Consider the following 16,987-nt stretch of genomic DNA (forward strand, 5'->3'; position numbering starts at 1 on the left):
AAGTTCCTTGCGTGCTAAGTCGTTTCAGCTATGTCCCACTCTTTGCGACCCCGTGGACTGTAGCCCACCAGGCTCCTCTAAATACTAAAATGGGTCGCCCTGCCCTCCTCCAGGGGATCTTCCCTGACCCAGGGATCGAATACACATCTCTCCTGTCTCCTGCATTGGCAGGCGGGCTCTTCACCACTAGCGCCACCTGAGAAGTCCACCAAGTTCCTTAGTGGTTCTTAAATAAGGTGCAAATCAATAGGTCTTGGTCCCCACTGTGGCCTGCGTGGGGCTGGTTTGGGAAAGACTGGGGAGACAGTTTCTCGCAGGGTGACTTCATTCTCAGCACTGACCATTGCTTGTAAACCCGCCAGGGAAATATGCCAGACATTGTTATGATGAAAACAACTGGGAGGGGCTGTTGGTGAGGAGAACAGATAGAATTTGCTCCAAGCTCCCGGGAACCTGGGCGGGCGGGGCGGCCGCGGCACCTGCAAGGAGCCGGGCCTGCGGGCGTGGCCTGCGGGGGCGGGGCGGGGGCGGGGCCGGCCGGCGGCGCCGGCGGTTGGAAGGGGGTGGAGTTGCCCTTGGAGGCGGCACCGGCCCTGGGCCCGGAGGCCCGCCGCGCCCTATCGGGCCCGAGCCGAGTGGCCCCGCGGAGCCGGCGCGCTCCCGCCTGCAGGGGGAGGGCGGACGGGGCGCGGGGACCGGCCAGGCCGCGGCGGGCGCTGTTTCTCTTTCACTTTCCTTCCCTCTGAGGCCGGCGCGCTGGAGGCGAGGAGCGGCGGCGGCGGCCGCGGGGTAGGTACCGGGCGGGCTGGAGAGCGGTTGAAGGGCCGGAACTCCGGCCGCCCCCGCGCTGCACGCCCAAGTTTGCGCAAAGAGCTGGAGCGGCACCCCCAGGCACCTGCCGCGGCCGACCCCTCCTGGAGCCGGGGGAGCCCCTCGGGGGCGGGGGTGGGGGTGGCCAGCCCGAGTCTGGGAGCTTCGAGGTCGCGCGGTGCGCTCGGGGGGCGGAGAGGGCGGCGCGTCCTCCTCGGCGCAGCCCCGGCCCGGCCCGAGCGGCGCGTCCGCCGAGCCCGGGCCCGCGCACCTGCCAGGCGGGCGGGGCGACTCATGCTCGGACCGCCCAGGGCAGTGGCTACCGGGTTCTGCAGAGGACGCGGAAAAGTTCCCTCTTGCCCCTGCCGGGTCCCTGCCCGCGCTGGCTTCCTTTAACCGCCGTGGTGACAGGGTTCTATGGCTTACGATCCTAAAAGCCTCCCTCGGTCGGGACTGTGCCTGTCCTCTTTCAGGGGACTTTCTCAGACTTTGGAGTTTCCTGGCAAACCTGTGAGAAAGGCAGGGCGGTGTGTAGAGGAGGAAGTCGAGACCCAGGCACGGTTGTTAGTGACTTACTGAAGATCATTGAGCAGATACGATGATTACTTGCAGAACCTATTCTGTGCACATACTCAGTGGTACAGTGTCTGTCGATGGAAGGATGGGGCTATGTCTTTTACCTCTCCCGTTGCTTTATACAGAAAAAGAGACACAGATGTACAGAACAGACTTTTGGACTCTGTGGGAGAAGGCGAGGGTGGGATATTTCGAGAGAACAACATCGAAACATGTATACTATCAAGGGTGAAACAGATCACCAGCCCAGGTTGGATGCATGAGACAAGTGCTCGTGGCTGGTGCACTGGGAAGACCCAGAGGGATTGGAGAGAGAGGTGGGAGGGGGGATCGAGATGGGGAACACATGTAAATCCATGGCTGATTCATGTCAATGTATGGCAAAAAACCACTACAAAATTGTCAAATAATTAGCTTCCAACTAACAAAAATGAAAAAAAAAAACTTTTTAAAGTAACCATGTGGAAGAGCCATGCTAGACATTTCTGGAGGGAAAAAAGTTTTTAAAGATGTTAATGACGTTCAGTTTTTATATTGTGCTAGCTATATGTATATTATCTCATTTCATCGTCCCTGCTGGAGGAGGCTGGCATTCTTTATTTCTTTACTTATGTATTTGACTACACCAGGCCTTAGCTGCATCATGCATGATCTTCAGTTGCAGGGTGTGAACTTTTACTTGTGGCTTGTGGGATCTTATTCTGGGACCGAGGATCAAAACCTGGGCCCCCCTGCATTGGTAGTGCAGAGTCTTGCCACTGGACAATTAGGGAAGTCCCATAGGAGGCTGGCATTCTTGTTTTCATTTTACAGTTTAAAAAACCCTGAGGGTTAGGTAAGTAATACTGCCCAGGTTGTACACTTACTAAATATGGCTGGTATCTATTTAAGGTTTTGCAGTCTAATAGAGGAGATTAAGAATGAAGATAATTGTAAACCACAGAAGAGTCAGACCTGACTTAGCAGCTGAACAGCAGCAGCAACAGAGGAGCAGGACTCTGGGTGGAGGGCACAGAACCTGCAGAATGGACTATGAAGAGAGCCGTCCTTTCAGTTTGCCTGACTGTTGAACAGTGTGTTAAGATCAGCCTGTGGAGGGTCTTTTATGACAAGCTGAGAAATTGAAACGTTTCTCTGTTGCAAAGAGGAGACCCTGACATTCTTTGATAAGGGGCTTCAAATGTAATAGAATAAAACTTGGTAGAATCTAAGTTGGACTGCAGGTGGAGAGATAATATTTGAGTAGCATGGCTGCGGGTAGAATGGAAAAGGGCATCCATTTGATTTGATTATGGCTAGATGTGGAGTACAAAATGGAAATAGGGAGCATTTTGATAGGGAGGATAATGACTTCAATTTTGAATCTTCAGCTTGTGTTGGCAGAAACTCCTAATAGAGCAGTCAAGCAGACAGTTAAAATGCATTACTGGAGCAGTAAAGATATCAAAACCTGAGTTAATAGCCTCAGGTGTCATTTGTTTAGAGGTGATAGGGGAGGCCTCAGTATCAGATGAATTCGTCATTATTCTGAATTAATCATAACAGGTTTACAAATTAATATTATAGTGAGGGAAATGTTCTGTTCACCTCTTCACCCAACTTGGAACATGTAATGCTTGCTGCTAATATACTGGTATTAATTCAGTATGAAGAATTTGACACCTCTTTCTCTCATCTTTCTAAAATTATTGTGGAAGAAGATATGGGAAAGCAGAACCACCAAAAGGAGTGATGACCAGCGATCTCATGAGAAGTCTGGATGTTAGTTCTCATGCCTCGGGACACCCAGTTGGGAACTCCACACCAGCTCCTGGGATCAGACTTTCATCTACTTAATACCCTTTTTTGCCTGAACTACTAGAACCAGTCCTAGCTAACCACGAATGGCTACCCAAAGGAAACATTTGGTGAAAGATTTCAATCCTTACATCACCTGCTATATCTGTAAAGGGTATCTCATCAAGCCAACTACAGTGACGGAATGCCTTCATACCTGTAAGTGTTCTTTTTTTGTTATCTACCTATTGGACATTTTCGATTACATTTGTTCTTTTAAAACCACCACATTTTGGGTTTTTTTGTTTTCTCTAGATTTTTTTCTTTTAAAACAATCAATATTCTAAGAATTAACTTTGAATTCATTTTCATAATTGAACTTCTCATTGGGATACCAGTGGTATGAATTTTTTCTTGTTTCTTTTTTAAAATTGTAATAGTTGAATTTTCTGATTTTAAAATGTCCTGAAAATCATAAGAAATTACTGGTTATAGTTTTTTTTAAATGAACTATTTTGGGGTTTTTTTTCTTTTTTAAAATTTTACTGAATTAATATGTTCTGAGCTTTTTTTTAGGATATGCATACTCTAATTCATTGTGGGTTTCTTTTAATCACTTTATTGAGGTATGGTTGACATAAAAAAGTTGTGAAGTGAAGGTCACTCAGTCGTGTCTGACTCTTTGCAATCACATGAACTGTACATTCCATGGAATTCTCTAGGCCAGAATGCTGGAGTGGGTAGCCTTTCTCTTCTCCAGGGTATCTTCTCAACCCAGGGATTGAACCCAGGTCTCCTGCGTTGCAGTTGGATTCTTTACCAGCTGATTCACAAGGGAAGCCCAAGAATACTGGAGGGGGTAGCCTATCCCTTCTCCAGCGGATCTTCCTGACCCAGGAATTGGATCAGGGTCTCCTGCATTGTAGGTGGGTTCTTTACCAACTGAGCTATCAGGGAAGCCCAGGAAGACCACTAGGAAAATTTTTTAAAAAGCTGTACATATTTAATGTGTATAACTTTGATGGGGTTAGACATAAGTATGCACCCATGAAACCATTACCGAATCACTGCCACAAACCTTATCCATTACCTCCAGAAGTTTTCTCTCACCTTCTTGTTTATTATTACTATTATTGTGATAAGAACACAACATAAAATCTGCACTCCTAGCACATTTTTAAGTGTACAACATAGTATTGTTAACTGCAGGCATGACCCTGTCCAGAAGCTCTCTAGGACTTACTCATCTTATGTGACTTAAACTTCGTACCCTTTGACTAATAATCAATAGCCTCAATACTACCTGGGAACTTGTTAGAAATGCATATTATCAGGCCTCACCCCGGGATCACCAAAACAAAGTTATCTGTGTTTAACAAACCTCCAGGTAATTTTGAACCATGCACAAGTTTGAGACCCGCTGTTCTAATATGATCATATCTTTGGAACTCTTACCAAGTTTTTCACCAGTCCTGTCAGTAGAAGAGGCATTTTAATAGCCATGTAGGTCCGGGTTTCACCTGCTTTTTGTGTTTTTGCTAATACAAGTTTATTTCCCTATTTCAGTGAAAGTAATTCCAGTAAGTTCTGGTTCTAGTAATTCCAGTAAGTTCTTTGGTGCCTGTTATGTACACTGAAGTAGATACTTTATGTGCGTGATTTCATTGTTCACCTTATAGTAACCTTGAAGCAGTTTGCAAGGGACATGGGGAGAGCGAGGGTTTAGAAATTATCTTCATTTGTGGGTGTGGAAGCTTAAGAGCTAAGTCACCTGCCCAGTCTCGCAGCTAGTAAGTAGTAGACCTGTATTCAGCTCCAAGGGCCATCCTCTTACTGAGATAACCTGGGACATTTCTTAATCCCCCTCTTCAGCTGGTCTTTCCTCTGCTTTTGTAGTATTATGCCAGTAGTTTTCAACAGAGTTGCAGGATAGAATCACCTGTTAATTGTTAAAATGGCAAATTTTATGTTATAAATATTTTACCACAGTAAAAAAAAAAAAACCATAAAATCAACTAGGAAGCTGTTTAAACATAGACTTTTTCAGAATGCCACCTGAAGAGATTTAGTGGGTGCTGTGATAAGGTCTCAGTTCACTTCACTTCATTCACTCACTCTTTGCAACCCCATGGACTGCAGCACGCCAGGCTTCCCTGTCCATCACCAACTCCCGGAGCTTGCTCAAATTCATGTCCATTGAGTCAGTGATGCCATCCAACCATCTCATCCTCCGTCGTCCCCTTCTCCTTCTGCCTTCAATCTTTCCCAGCATCAGGGTCTTTTCCAGTGAGTCAGTTCTTGGCATCAGGTGGCCAAAGTATTGGAGTTTCAGCTTCAGCATCAGTCCTTCCAGTGAATATTCAGAACTGATTTCCTTTAGGATTGACTGGTTTGACCCCTTGAGAGTCCAAGGGACTCTCAAGAGTCTTCTCCAACACCACAGTTCAAAAGCATCAATTCTTATGCACTCAGCTTTCTTTATGGTCCAACTCTGACATCCATACATGATGACTGGAAAACATAGCCTTAACTAGATGAACCTTTGTTGGCAAAGTAATGTCTCTGCTTTTTAATATGCAGTCTAGGTTTGTCATAGCTTTTCTTCCAAGGAGCAAGTGTCTTTTAATTTCATGGCTTCAGTCACCATCTGCAGTGATTTTGGAGCCCAAGAAAATAAAATCTGTCCCTATTTCCACTGTTTCCCCATCTATTTGCCATAAAGTGATGGGATCAGATGCCGTGATCTTAGTTTTCTGAATGTTGAGTTTTAAGCTATCTTTTCCCACTCTACTCTTTCACTAGGGTCTGGGCATGTGTATACTTTTGGTCAGTATTACTGGCCCATTCTATTCAATTACCAGTTAACTGTAAACTGTCTTGAAATGTTCGCTTACTGTTGCCCTTATCATTATTTCACTTGAATAGTTAGTTATCAGTTAAACATCATCAAACATACTTATTGAATACCTACTGTGTGCCAGGCACCATTCTAAGCACAGCGGATATAGCTGTGAACAAGGTAATCAAAAATCTCTGCTCTCAAGAAAGGGGGAAAACTAGTAATAAATATATGCCATGAAGTTGGGGTTGTTTTTATTTAGTGTTGTCATGATTTTTCTCTTTGATATGATGACATTTGAACAGAATACCTGAAGGGATTGAGGTCTGTGCAGATATACAGCCTTGGAGTGGGAATGCCCTTGGCAGGTTCAAGGAACAACCAATCAGTAAGGAGGCTATCACTGCCGGTCAACTGAAAGTTTATAAGGCCATCAACTAGGGTAATAGATGTGAGATGGAGGCAGTGAGGAGTGATCTACCGTGGATGTATTTTGGAGGAAGAACATCCTGGGTGTGGCTCCTCTAGAATGGGGACTCTGTCTGACAGTTTCCCACTGTACCAAGTATGGCACCTAGACACGGGCCACAGTCTGTTTTGTTTTGCTTCTTCTGACACTATTAGACATTATGAGTGCATTGTTTTTATATTTGCACGTCTCCAGCAAAACCTTCCAGTTCTAGCCAGAGATTTAGTGGATGTTGGGAGTATTTAGTGTTTAGAGGAGAAAGCGCAGCTTCTCCAGTCTCTACTTACAGATTTTATACCTGTTCTTCTGAAAGAACGTTTTCTTTGAGACATAATGAGATCCAGGTTTAAATGTTCCTTTTTTGAAAGGAAAACAAAAGATTGTAGAAGTGTAAACAGTAAGTTTATAAGCAATGGTTATGTTTATGTTTGCAGAAGCAATTTAAGGTTTAAAGAGATAGATGACCATTTAACTGCTTATGTCCTTCTAGCCTGAAGTTGCTTGGCAGTCAGCAAATCCCTTTACTGAGAGAGAATGAACGTGGCAGAATTGTGATTAAAGACTCAAGTGTGGCCTTTTTCATCCGCAGAAGCACAGAACAGTAAATGATGGAGGAGTCAGGCACTCAACCCAGTGTCTTAGGAGACCTGAGGATACTACAGAGTGCTAAACTTTATGCACTTTCTGGTCCTTGGATTTCTGTGTATTTTTTGGTTTGTATTTATACTGGGGCTTTTAGGCAAAACCTTTCTCACTTGCAAAATATATCCCTGTTTGTACTGATAAAATAAATAGTATGCAAAGCAGTGTTTCTTAATCATTGGTTGGGTCTTGATGTTCCCTGTTTTTCTTAGGTCTAGAACAGGTGGAACAGGTGTAGTGGTGTTGTGATTTGGAATCACTATACAACAGAGAAGTGAGGTGGTCAGTGGGACCGGAGGAAAGTGAGAAGTCTAGTGTGACATTGAAGTACCCCATTGAGTTTCTTGATGGTGCTTTAAAAAAATCTTATTAACTTTGTACATAGTCTATAATTTTATGATACTGTAAGTTACGAATGGATAAACAATAATTCTTATTATGAAAACTCATAATAAAATGGAAGGATTTTGTTCTTACTATTCAAGTTTGAAATATGAAAATGAAGCTTTATTATTGGTGAGCGAAGTCACACTTTGGGCCCAGTCCCTTCAGAACTCTCTAGTCAAGTGAAGGAACAGGAATCAAATTAAGGAATGTATCAAATGAATGTGGATGCTGGTAAGTGCAGTGACAGTAGTGAAACAGAATGATGTGATAGCAGATATGTGTCAGGATGTTGCAGCAGAATGGAAAGCCAGAGAGAGAACTAAAAAGAGTATTTTTTGAAAATCCTTGATACAGATAAACACAGTTACTTTACTCTTTCCGATCACTCTACATATGCATCTTGATGCTCTCTCCTGCTCAAATCAGGTTATTGTTCCTCCCCACCCCCCACCCCCCCCATTCTACCAGTAAGCAGTTCTAGAGCTAACAGCGCCTGGCCGCCCTGTGGAGGTAGAAACCTGGATCACGATGACAGCAGACTGACTGAGGCACCCCATGGTGTCCTTAGCACTCAGCTCTGTGGAGGACAGGGGAAAGGGGCGAGCCGGTCAGGAGGGAGGGGGAGATGGCAGCACAGGGTGTCCCGAGCTCCTGACAAGGAGTTGCAGGAGGAAAAAAAAGAGGCTTATAAAAGCCTCATCTTTAAGTGGGCTCCTACCTCACCTACTAACACCCAGCTCCCTTTAGCAGGTCAAGGACATGTGATAAAAAGGTATAAAATTTTACAGTGAGGTAAAAAATTTACATACAGATGAGTTTTTCCCTTAAATGTGATCACTTAATGCTAGTGAACTAAGTCCACATTAACTATGGTTACATGTCTATGTCTATAGGGTAATTTGGGGGCTTCCCAGGTGGTTCAGTGGGTAAAGAATCTACCTGCAGTGCAGGAGATGCACGTTCTATCCCTGGGTCAGGAAGATCCACTGGAGTAGGACATGGCACCCCACTCCAGCGTTCCTGCCAGGAGAATCTCATGGACAGAGGAGCCTGGCAGGCTGCAGTCCATGGGGTCACAACGAGTCAGCCGTGACTGAGCAACTGAGCATGCACACATGAAGTGATTTTAACAACCTGACAAACCTAAGGAAATGAACTTGTTCACACAAATAATTATTGAAGTCTTTAAATAATCAGATGTCAGGCACTTGCTAACTGGTAGAGTGATGAATAAAATAAATGTGGAACTTAAACTCTGTTAAGCAAAACTCATAAGCTAAAAAGAAATTTCTGCAGGTGTGTTTGGATCTATCTACTTCTTTTCTGTGGAAACTCACCTCCTCTGAGACTCAACTACCTATGCTGATGTCTCCCAAATCTTTATTTCAGGCATAGTCCTGAGCTTCAGAATCCCACTGGATGTCTGCTTGGATGTCCTGAAGTGGCCTAGAACTTAGCATGCTGAAAGTGAATGGATGGAATGCTAGCATTCAATTGTCCAAGCAAGAAGTACACTGCGTGCTTAACTCTCTTTACCCTTACCTAGCTCAGCTGGTAAAGAATCCGCCTGCTATGCAGGAGACCCCAGTTCGATTCCTGGGTCAGGAACAGCCGCTGGAGAAGAGATAGGCTACCCACTCCAGTATTCTTGGGCTTCCTTGGTGGCTCAGACGGTAAAGAATCTGCCTGCAATACGGAGTCCTGGGTTCCATCCCTGGGTTGGGAAGATTCCCTGGAGGAGGGTATGGCAACCCAATCCAGTATTCTTGCCTGAAGTATCCCTATGTACCAAGGAGCCTGGTGGGCTGCAGTCCATAGGGTCGCAAAGAGTCGGACACGACTAACCGACTAAGCACAGCACAGCAGTTCAGGGGCAGAGTTCTGTCCGCTCTCGGTCCGTAATCTCTCAAAGGTCTGTCCCTTCGGTCTGATCCCCCACGACCTTTTTGCTCAGGCCATCATTCCTTCTCACTGGAGTCCCTGCAGCCTACTCCTCACCTGTGTTAGTGGTGATCATTTATAAGGGCTTTGCTATCTTCCTCACTCACTCTTCAGCCAACCCCAAATTTCCTTAAGGTACCCTACTGCCCTCAGGATAAATTAGATCTATTTAGCTGTGACTGATTTCTGCCCTCCCCCACCAGAACACACACACATAATGCATACACGTGGTTCAGCTGCTTGCTCTGCTTGGAACATCTCCTGTATGCCTGGCTGGCAGTTCCCCATCCTTTAAAGCCCATCTACTCCAAGATATGCCATCTCTCTCTCCCACAGGCAGGTTTAGATTGAGTGTGTCCTTAGCACCTGGTACTTGAGTGCTCAAGAGAAGCTTAAATGAATAAATAAATGGTCAATCAGTTGATCATTTTATTGTCTGCTTTTCCTTTCAAAGATTCAAATGCAGTGGTAGGTAGCTTGAAAGGCATGTAGAGAGTGTAGGTTAGGAATTACGGATTTTGAAAAACCGTCTTCTAAAATACAGGTGGGAGCTTTGTGGGTCATGGGTAGGGCTAGGTCGTGGGAGAGGGAGAGAGGCCAGACTGGGGAGTCAGGACTGGTGGTTCTAAATTAAGAGACACTCAGTCTCTTGCTCCAGGGTCCTGAGAAATTTTTTGAGGCTGCTGACAGTGTATTTGCTGCTGGTTGTATAGGTTGTTGACTTAAAATGAAAGACTTTTCACTTAAACTAAGAACAAAGGAGCTTTGTTCCAGCAGCTAAAATGTGCATAACACAGTGCATTGGTTCTTAACTCCTTTGTGGTTCGAGGCCTCTTTAAGCATCTGACGAGTCTTTCCTTCGAAAAAAGGGAAGGTTTTAGACATAGAATTCTGTGGTACAGAAAAAGAAAGCTTTCTTCTTTCCGTCCTTTCAGAGATTATGGCAGTAATCCCTTAACTAAGGTGAATTCTTTGGAAAAACGTTGTTGTACTTAGTTTTTAACTTAAGTAAAGAAGGGTTAATTGTTAATTAAATATAGATGTGACAGTTAAGGGACTTGGTAATTTTATATAGTAATGTGTAAGAATGAAGAAATAATTTAATCATAAGATGGTAAACTTGAAGTGCTACCATCATTTATTGTTTTCTGAACAAGTATCATAAATATACAATTATTAAAGTACAGAGAACTCTTGATATGTTAATACTCAGTGTTTAAAAATCTTATGCCACATATACTTGCTGTTCAAAATGCAGTCTCCAACCAGCAGCAGCATCACTGGGGAATTTGTTAGGAGTGCACGCTCTAGGGCCCGCCCAGAGAGTGGCTGGATCTGGGTCTCTGGGGGAGAGGGCTGGAAACTGTAATAACAAGCCCTTCAGGTGATTCCGTGGTGCACTGAAGTCTGAAAAGCATACTTTGGACCAGACGTTAATAATACAAGCATCTCTAGACATAGGCACTTTGTACTTTTAATCATATAGTAATTGGAGTGAATGCGAATAAAATTAAAACAGTAGCTGTTATTTATTGAATGTCTTATTGAGGGTCATGGGCTTTTACATGCATTACCTTATGTAATCTTCCCAAGAACCCTTCTAGTTAGGTGGTATTAAATCAGTCAGCAAATGTTTATTAGCACCTACATTGTGCCATTCATTACTCTGGACGGTGGAAAGACAGCAGTAAACAAGACAGATATAGTCTGTCCTCTTAGAATTTATGTTTCAATAGAAGAGACTGACAAAAAGCAAGCACATGATAAAATTTTAGATTCCATGTATGACACATGCTGTGAAGAAAAGTAAGACAGAGTGAGGGCTTGCTTGGAAGTTACCATTTCAGCAGAGATTGTAAATAATAGGGATGAGCGAGCTATGAAGAGGTTTGAGGGAAGAGTATTTCAGATTCTTATGCCAGGGTTTTTCACAGAGACAAGACTCAGAAGGGCTAAATAACACAGCTAATAAGTGCTGGAGCTAGGTTCTGAGATCCAAATATCTGACTCCAGGCACATCTTCACAATAAATTAGGATATTTGCTGATTTTCTTCTTCTTTCTGGTAGTTTACATTTTCTATAATTTCTTTAAGCAGCATGTGAATTTTAAAAATGTATATAGGAAGTCTAACTGTATTTCCATGACTGTATACCTATCATTATGTACCCAATCAGGATCTGAATTTATTAATAATTCTGAATGATAGTCTTTAAAATGAAGAGATATAAATTGAACTTTCCAATACTGTATTCTCTATAAAATTGGATTTTGAGTCAAGACTTGTTTTTAGAGCAATAATCAAAGGCCTAAATAGAAGTTGTACTTAAAAGTTTAAGTAAGTGCAAATACAGTGGTCTAGGGTTGTAGTAGAGATGAAGTCACCAGTAACATTGATGTTACATGTTTCAAACAGTATTTTGGCAGCAACTAGTCATTCATGAAGTTGATTATAGTGTTCATTTTGATGGTTCTTTTTAAATAGGAAACAATAATTATAGGTCTTAATCTAGGTGTCATCTATCATTAGTAATAATGTTAAGAATCATATCGGATGTATGATTCTTTTTGCTGTTGAAACTCTGTCTTAGATAGTAAAGAATGAACAGTAGAGCAGAGATTGATAGTGGACACTAAAAGACAAAACTAGGGGTTAACAAATAAATGAACTTGTCCTCTGTATTGGTTTGTAAGAATAAATTATATATAGGTCAGGATGAGTTGGAATTGATACCAATGATGGATTGAGGAAAAAAATACGTAACCTAAAAGCCAGCAGTATTCAGACTGAGAAATTGTGGTCAGTGTGCAGGTATGATTAAGCATGTAGCACAAAGGTTGAATGTAGACATTATGAACAGCAGAGTGCAGCCAGTGTAGAAGAGACCGAAGACCATTTCCATTTGGACACTCTGGAGATGTATCCTAACTGCTGGTGTTTTATAGCTTATCAGTTTTTACCAGACTAGTCTATTACTATATATCAGAAATTCAAGAACCAGTGAACAAAGCTATATTCTCTCAGAATGCTCAACCACTGGCATATCTTTACTCAGTTAATAGAAAATCATTCTATTTTAGAAAACTATTTAGCTTATATTGAGTTAGCACATTTATTTTAATGTTTTTAATTTATTTATTTTTGGCAGTATTGGGTCTTTGTTGCTGCACAGGCTTTCCTCTCATTGTGGTGAGCAAGAGCTGCTCTCTAGTTGAGGCACGGGAGCTGCTCCTTGCACTGGCTTCTCTTGTTGTGGAGCATGGGCTCTAGGCACTCGGGCTTCAGTAGTTGTGGCTCGTGGGCCCAGTAGCTGCAGCTCGTGGGCTCTAGAGCACAGACTCAGTAGTTGTAGCACACTGGCTTAGTTGCTCTGCGGTATGTAGAATCTTCCCAGACCAGGGATCAAACCCGTGTCTCCTGTACTGGCAGGCAGATTCTTTGTCACTGAGCCACTAGGGAAGGCCTTTAACTCATTTTAATTGTCAAAAAAAAATTAACTAGTGAACTCAGAATCTCTTCCCTTGCTTTAGTTGAAAATGTAGGCTTATTTCTGACTTGATTCTGTAGTACACTTGTAGGTACTAAAATCATGACTCCTTTTGCTATTCCTAACTTTTGTATCCTCAGTTGTTCCACAGATATTTACTGAGTACCTCCTCCTCCAGGTACAGTACTAGCCTGGGCACAGGAGACACATCATAGTAACATAGTTACTCTGATAGTAACATAGTTACTGTGATGAGCAACATAGTAGGCAGTAAGTCAGAGTGTACATTCAGTTCAGTTCAGTCACTCAGTCTTGTCCTACCCTTTGCGACCCCATGAATCGCAGCACGCCAGGCCTCCCTGTCCATCACCAACTCCCAGACTTTAATCAAACTCATGCCCATCGAGTCGGTGATGCCATCCAGCCATCTCATCCTCTGTCGTCCCCTTCTCCTCCTGCCCCCAATCCCTCCCAGCATCAGGGTCTTTTCCAATGAGTCAACTCTTCGCATGAGGTGGCCAAAGTACTGGAGTCTCAGCTTCAGCATCACTCTTTCCAGTGAACACTAAGGACTGATCTCCTTTAGGATGGACTGGTTGGATCTCCTTGCAGTCCAAAGGACTCTCAAGAGTCTTCTCCAACACCACAGTTCAAAAGCAGCAATTTTTCAGCACTCAGCTTTCTTCACAGTCCAACTCTCACATCCATACATGACCACTGGAAAAACCATAGCCTTGACTAGATGGACCTTTGTTGGCAAACTAATGTCTCTGCTTTTTAATATGTTATCTAGGTTGGTCATAACTTTCCTTCTAAGGAGTAAGTGTCTTTTAATTTCATGGCTGCAGTCACCATCTGCAGTGATTTTGGAGCCCAGAAAAATAAAGTCTAACACTGTTTCTACTGTTTCCCCATCTATTTGCCATGAAGTGATGGGACCAGACGCCATGATCTTAGTTTTCTGAATGTTGAGCTTTAAGCCAACTTTTTCACTCTCCTCTTTCACTTTCATTAGAGGCTTTTTAGTTCTTCACTTTCTGCCATGAGGGTGGTGTCATCTGCATATCTGAGGTTATTGATATTTCTCCTGGCAATCTTGATTCCAGCTTGTGCTTCTTCCAGCTCAGCATTTCTCATGATGTACTCTGCGTATAAATTAAATAAGCAGGGTGACAATATACAGCCTTGACGTACTCCTTTTCCTATTTGGTACCAGTCTGTTGTTCCATGTCCAGTTCTAACTGTTGCTTCCTGACTTGCATATAGGTTTCTCAAGAGGCAGTCAGGTGGTCTGGTATTCCTATCTCTTTCAGAATTTTCCACAGTTTATTGTGATCCACACAGTCAAAGGCTTTGGCATAGTCAGTAAAGCAGAACTAGATGTTTTTCTGGAACTCTCTTGCTTTTTTGATGATCCAGCGGATGTTGGCAATTTGATCTCAGATGATAAATGTTACAGAAACAGGGAAGTCCAAGCTGAGTACAGGTAACTAACTGGGTGGTCAGTGAGATGGTATGACCACTTAAGTCTGTGAGGGAAGGGCTCATTAAGAATGTGGTAGTTGAACAGAATTAAGGAGGTAAAGGAGTCAGCCTATCAGATATTTGATCCCAGCCCACTGGGAGCTGGATACATGAATCTGGAGAGGATCAGAATTTAGATCATATTTCATCAGTGAGAGTGCCAAGAGAATGAGTGTAGAGAAGGGCAGATGACCAAAGACTAACCCTGGAACCAAAAAAGAGGAGACAGCGAGGTAGGAGGAAACAGAGTGTGGGATCCTAGGAGGCAAAGCACACACAGCATCCAGGAGCAGAGAGCAGCCAAGTCAGCCATGTCGGGTAGAATGAATTAAGGAGAGATGGTCACGCTGAACAGTGCAGACACATGGATAACCTGAGCACTTTCAGTTCAGTCCTCAGGAGCAGAAGTCTGGGTGGGTGTGAGAGGATGGAAATGTTTGGATAATTATACAATGATTATATACGTCTTTTGCCTTAATGAAGGTAAAGAAAAGGTGGAGAAAGTATGGGAAAAGAGGAATTAAAGTATAGGTAGCTGTGAAATGGAGTGCTAGTTGACTCAGAAAGTAGGGTCAGGAGAAGTTTGATTTTTTTTTTATAGATGGGGAAATAACGTGTATGAATGTTGATGGGAATCCTCAGTGGATAGCAGAAGACTGATGCAGGTGAGAGGGAGAAGCAGGGGAGCAGTGTGCTCAGATCGTGGGAACAGGGTCTAGGGAACAGAGCAGAGGTGGACACGTTCAAGTTCTGGAAACAGGCAAGACCACAAAGGTTAAATATTAGTGAGTGAGTATGTGTGGTGATACAAATTCTACTTCGCTTTTTTTTCCTTCTTTCCTTTTGTTTTCAGTTGAACAGAAAGTGAGGTCATCAGTGTAGAGTAGTGATAGGGGAGTAAAAATGGGAGTTCAAGGAGAGAGGAGAAAAGTGAAAGTGAAAGTCACTCAGTTGTGTCTGACTCTTTGCGACCCCATGGACTATACAGTCCACGGAATTCTCCCGGCCAGAATACTGGAGTGGGTAGCCTTTCCCTTCCCCAGGGCATCTTCCCAACCCAGGGATTGAACCAGGGTCTCCTGCATTGCAGGAGGACTTCTTTACCAGCTGAGCTATAAATATTGGTGAAGAGCATATGGAATTAGGGTGTTGAGTGTGACCACCTGGCAGATGAAGGACCCACTTTTGAAGGTCGTGGTCATGAATTTAAGGTGAGAGACCAGTCAGCATGGTGCATGTTTTTCTCCCACAGTGTTCTGCTGTAATCTTGTAGAGCAGAGTGTGTAGAGTTGGATATAGCCCAGGTTGACAGTTTACCTGATCACGTATGACGAAAGAAGAGTTGTAGTAGCGGGGCTATCCAGAGTCTGTGTGTGGAAGTGATTCTTCTCGTGGGCCATGGAATTCATGCCGACAAGGAGGGAATGAGGGCATGGTGGTCCTCGCCCCTGGAGCCCCACTTGACTCCTTAAGCCTGTCTGTAGAAAGCCTCCCTGGACTTGGTGCTCTCCTGGCCTGCTTGGTCTCGGACTCTCCTAACCTTGCTCAGCAGGCTCTGCCTTGCTGTCTGTCCCACTGTCATGGCAGAGCAAGAATAAAGCAGTCTCCTGGATAGAAAGCAGTGCTGTCCTTTGTGTTCTCCATGAAACTGTTAACTCATGTAGGCCTTTGAAAGAACTGTGCCGTGTAAGAGAAATAAAGATGTTCATTAGTCCCTTTTATGAGTAAAACTAAGAGATCCTGCCTCATAGAAGCAAATTACAGCTGTTCTGGAAATCTTTAAAAATAATGTCAGTTTCACATGTAAATATTTATCAAAAGCAGCAAACTGATGCCTCTTCTCTTTGCCGATGACCACAGTTTACTTACAAACTGTTAGCAGATAACAGACAAATTTCTCGAAGGCAGACTGTGTCAAATGAGTGTTATCAAGACGGGCACATAAAAATAGTGATGTGCTTCAGGAAGTAAGAAAAAATATACTTCTATGTTGAGAGAGAAAACCAACACATTCAGATGATTTTAACAAAGTCAGCAATTGATCACTTTTAATAAACAGGATTACGAATGAATGACATGACCAAGGACATGAGAGAAAAGACTGTTACTGTTTTGTTATCCATGATAGTAGAATTGGTGCTGTAAAAGAGAAATTGCTATGGATCACTGTGTCATCAGGGCTTCCCTGTGGCTCAGCTGGTGAAGAATCTGCCCACAAAGCGAGAGACCTGGGTTCAATCCCTGGGTTGGGAAGATCCCCTGGAGAAGGGAAAGGCTACCACTCCAGTATTCTGGCCTGGAGAACTGCATGGGACTGTATAGTCCATGGGGTCACAAAGAGTCAGACATGATTGAGCCACTTTCACTTTCACTGTGTGTCGTCAAAGCTGGGAAGCTAGTTTTCTGTGAGAGATGTGGGTGGACCATACATGTGAGATAGCAAAAACTAATGGGCCTTGTACCTGTTGTGACAAACCTGCCCCCCTCAAGAATTTGAAAATTAAAATGTGGAATAGCCTTTTAATAGTTGAACTAT

At 43.5% G+C, this 16,987-nt stretch overlaps 1 protein-coding gene across 5 annotated transcripts in view; it reads left to right on the forward strand.

The window, feature by feature from the left end:
- Positions 1 to 16,987, forward strand: part of PCGF5 (polycomb group ring finger 5) — a 118,358-nt gene that overhangs the window by 62,599 nt on the left and 38,772 nt on the right. For 2 of the 5 annotated variants that reach the window (XM_065922898.1, XM_065922902.1), the window contains exons 1-2: positions 647 to 789; positions 3,087 to 3,381. In XM_065922898.1, coding sequence (XP_065778970.1) covers positions 3,270 to 3,381 — 112 coding nt within the window. In that variant the 5' untranslated portion in view covers positions 647 to 789; positions 3,087 to 3,269. Of the gene's footprint in view, positions 1 to 645; positions 790 to 3,086; positions 3,382 to 16,987 lie in introns of those variants that run through there. The other 3 variants (XM_065922899.1, XM_065922900.1, XM_065922901.1) reach the window with 2 other exon arrangements.

Source organism: Muntiacus reevesi, chromosome 2, assembly GCF_963930625.1.
Source record: "Muntiacus reevesi chromosome 2, mMunRee1.1, whole genome shotgun sequence".
Taxonomy (NCBI): Eukaryota; Metazoa; Chordata; class Mammalia; order Artiodactyla; family Cervidae; genus Muntiacus; species Muntiacus reevesi.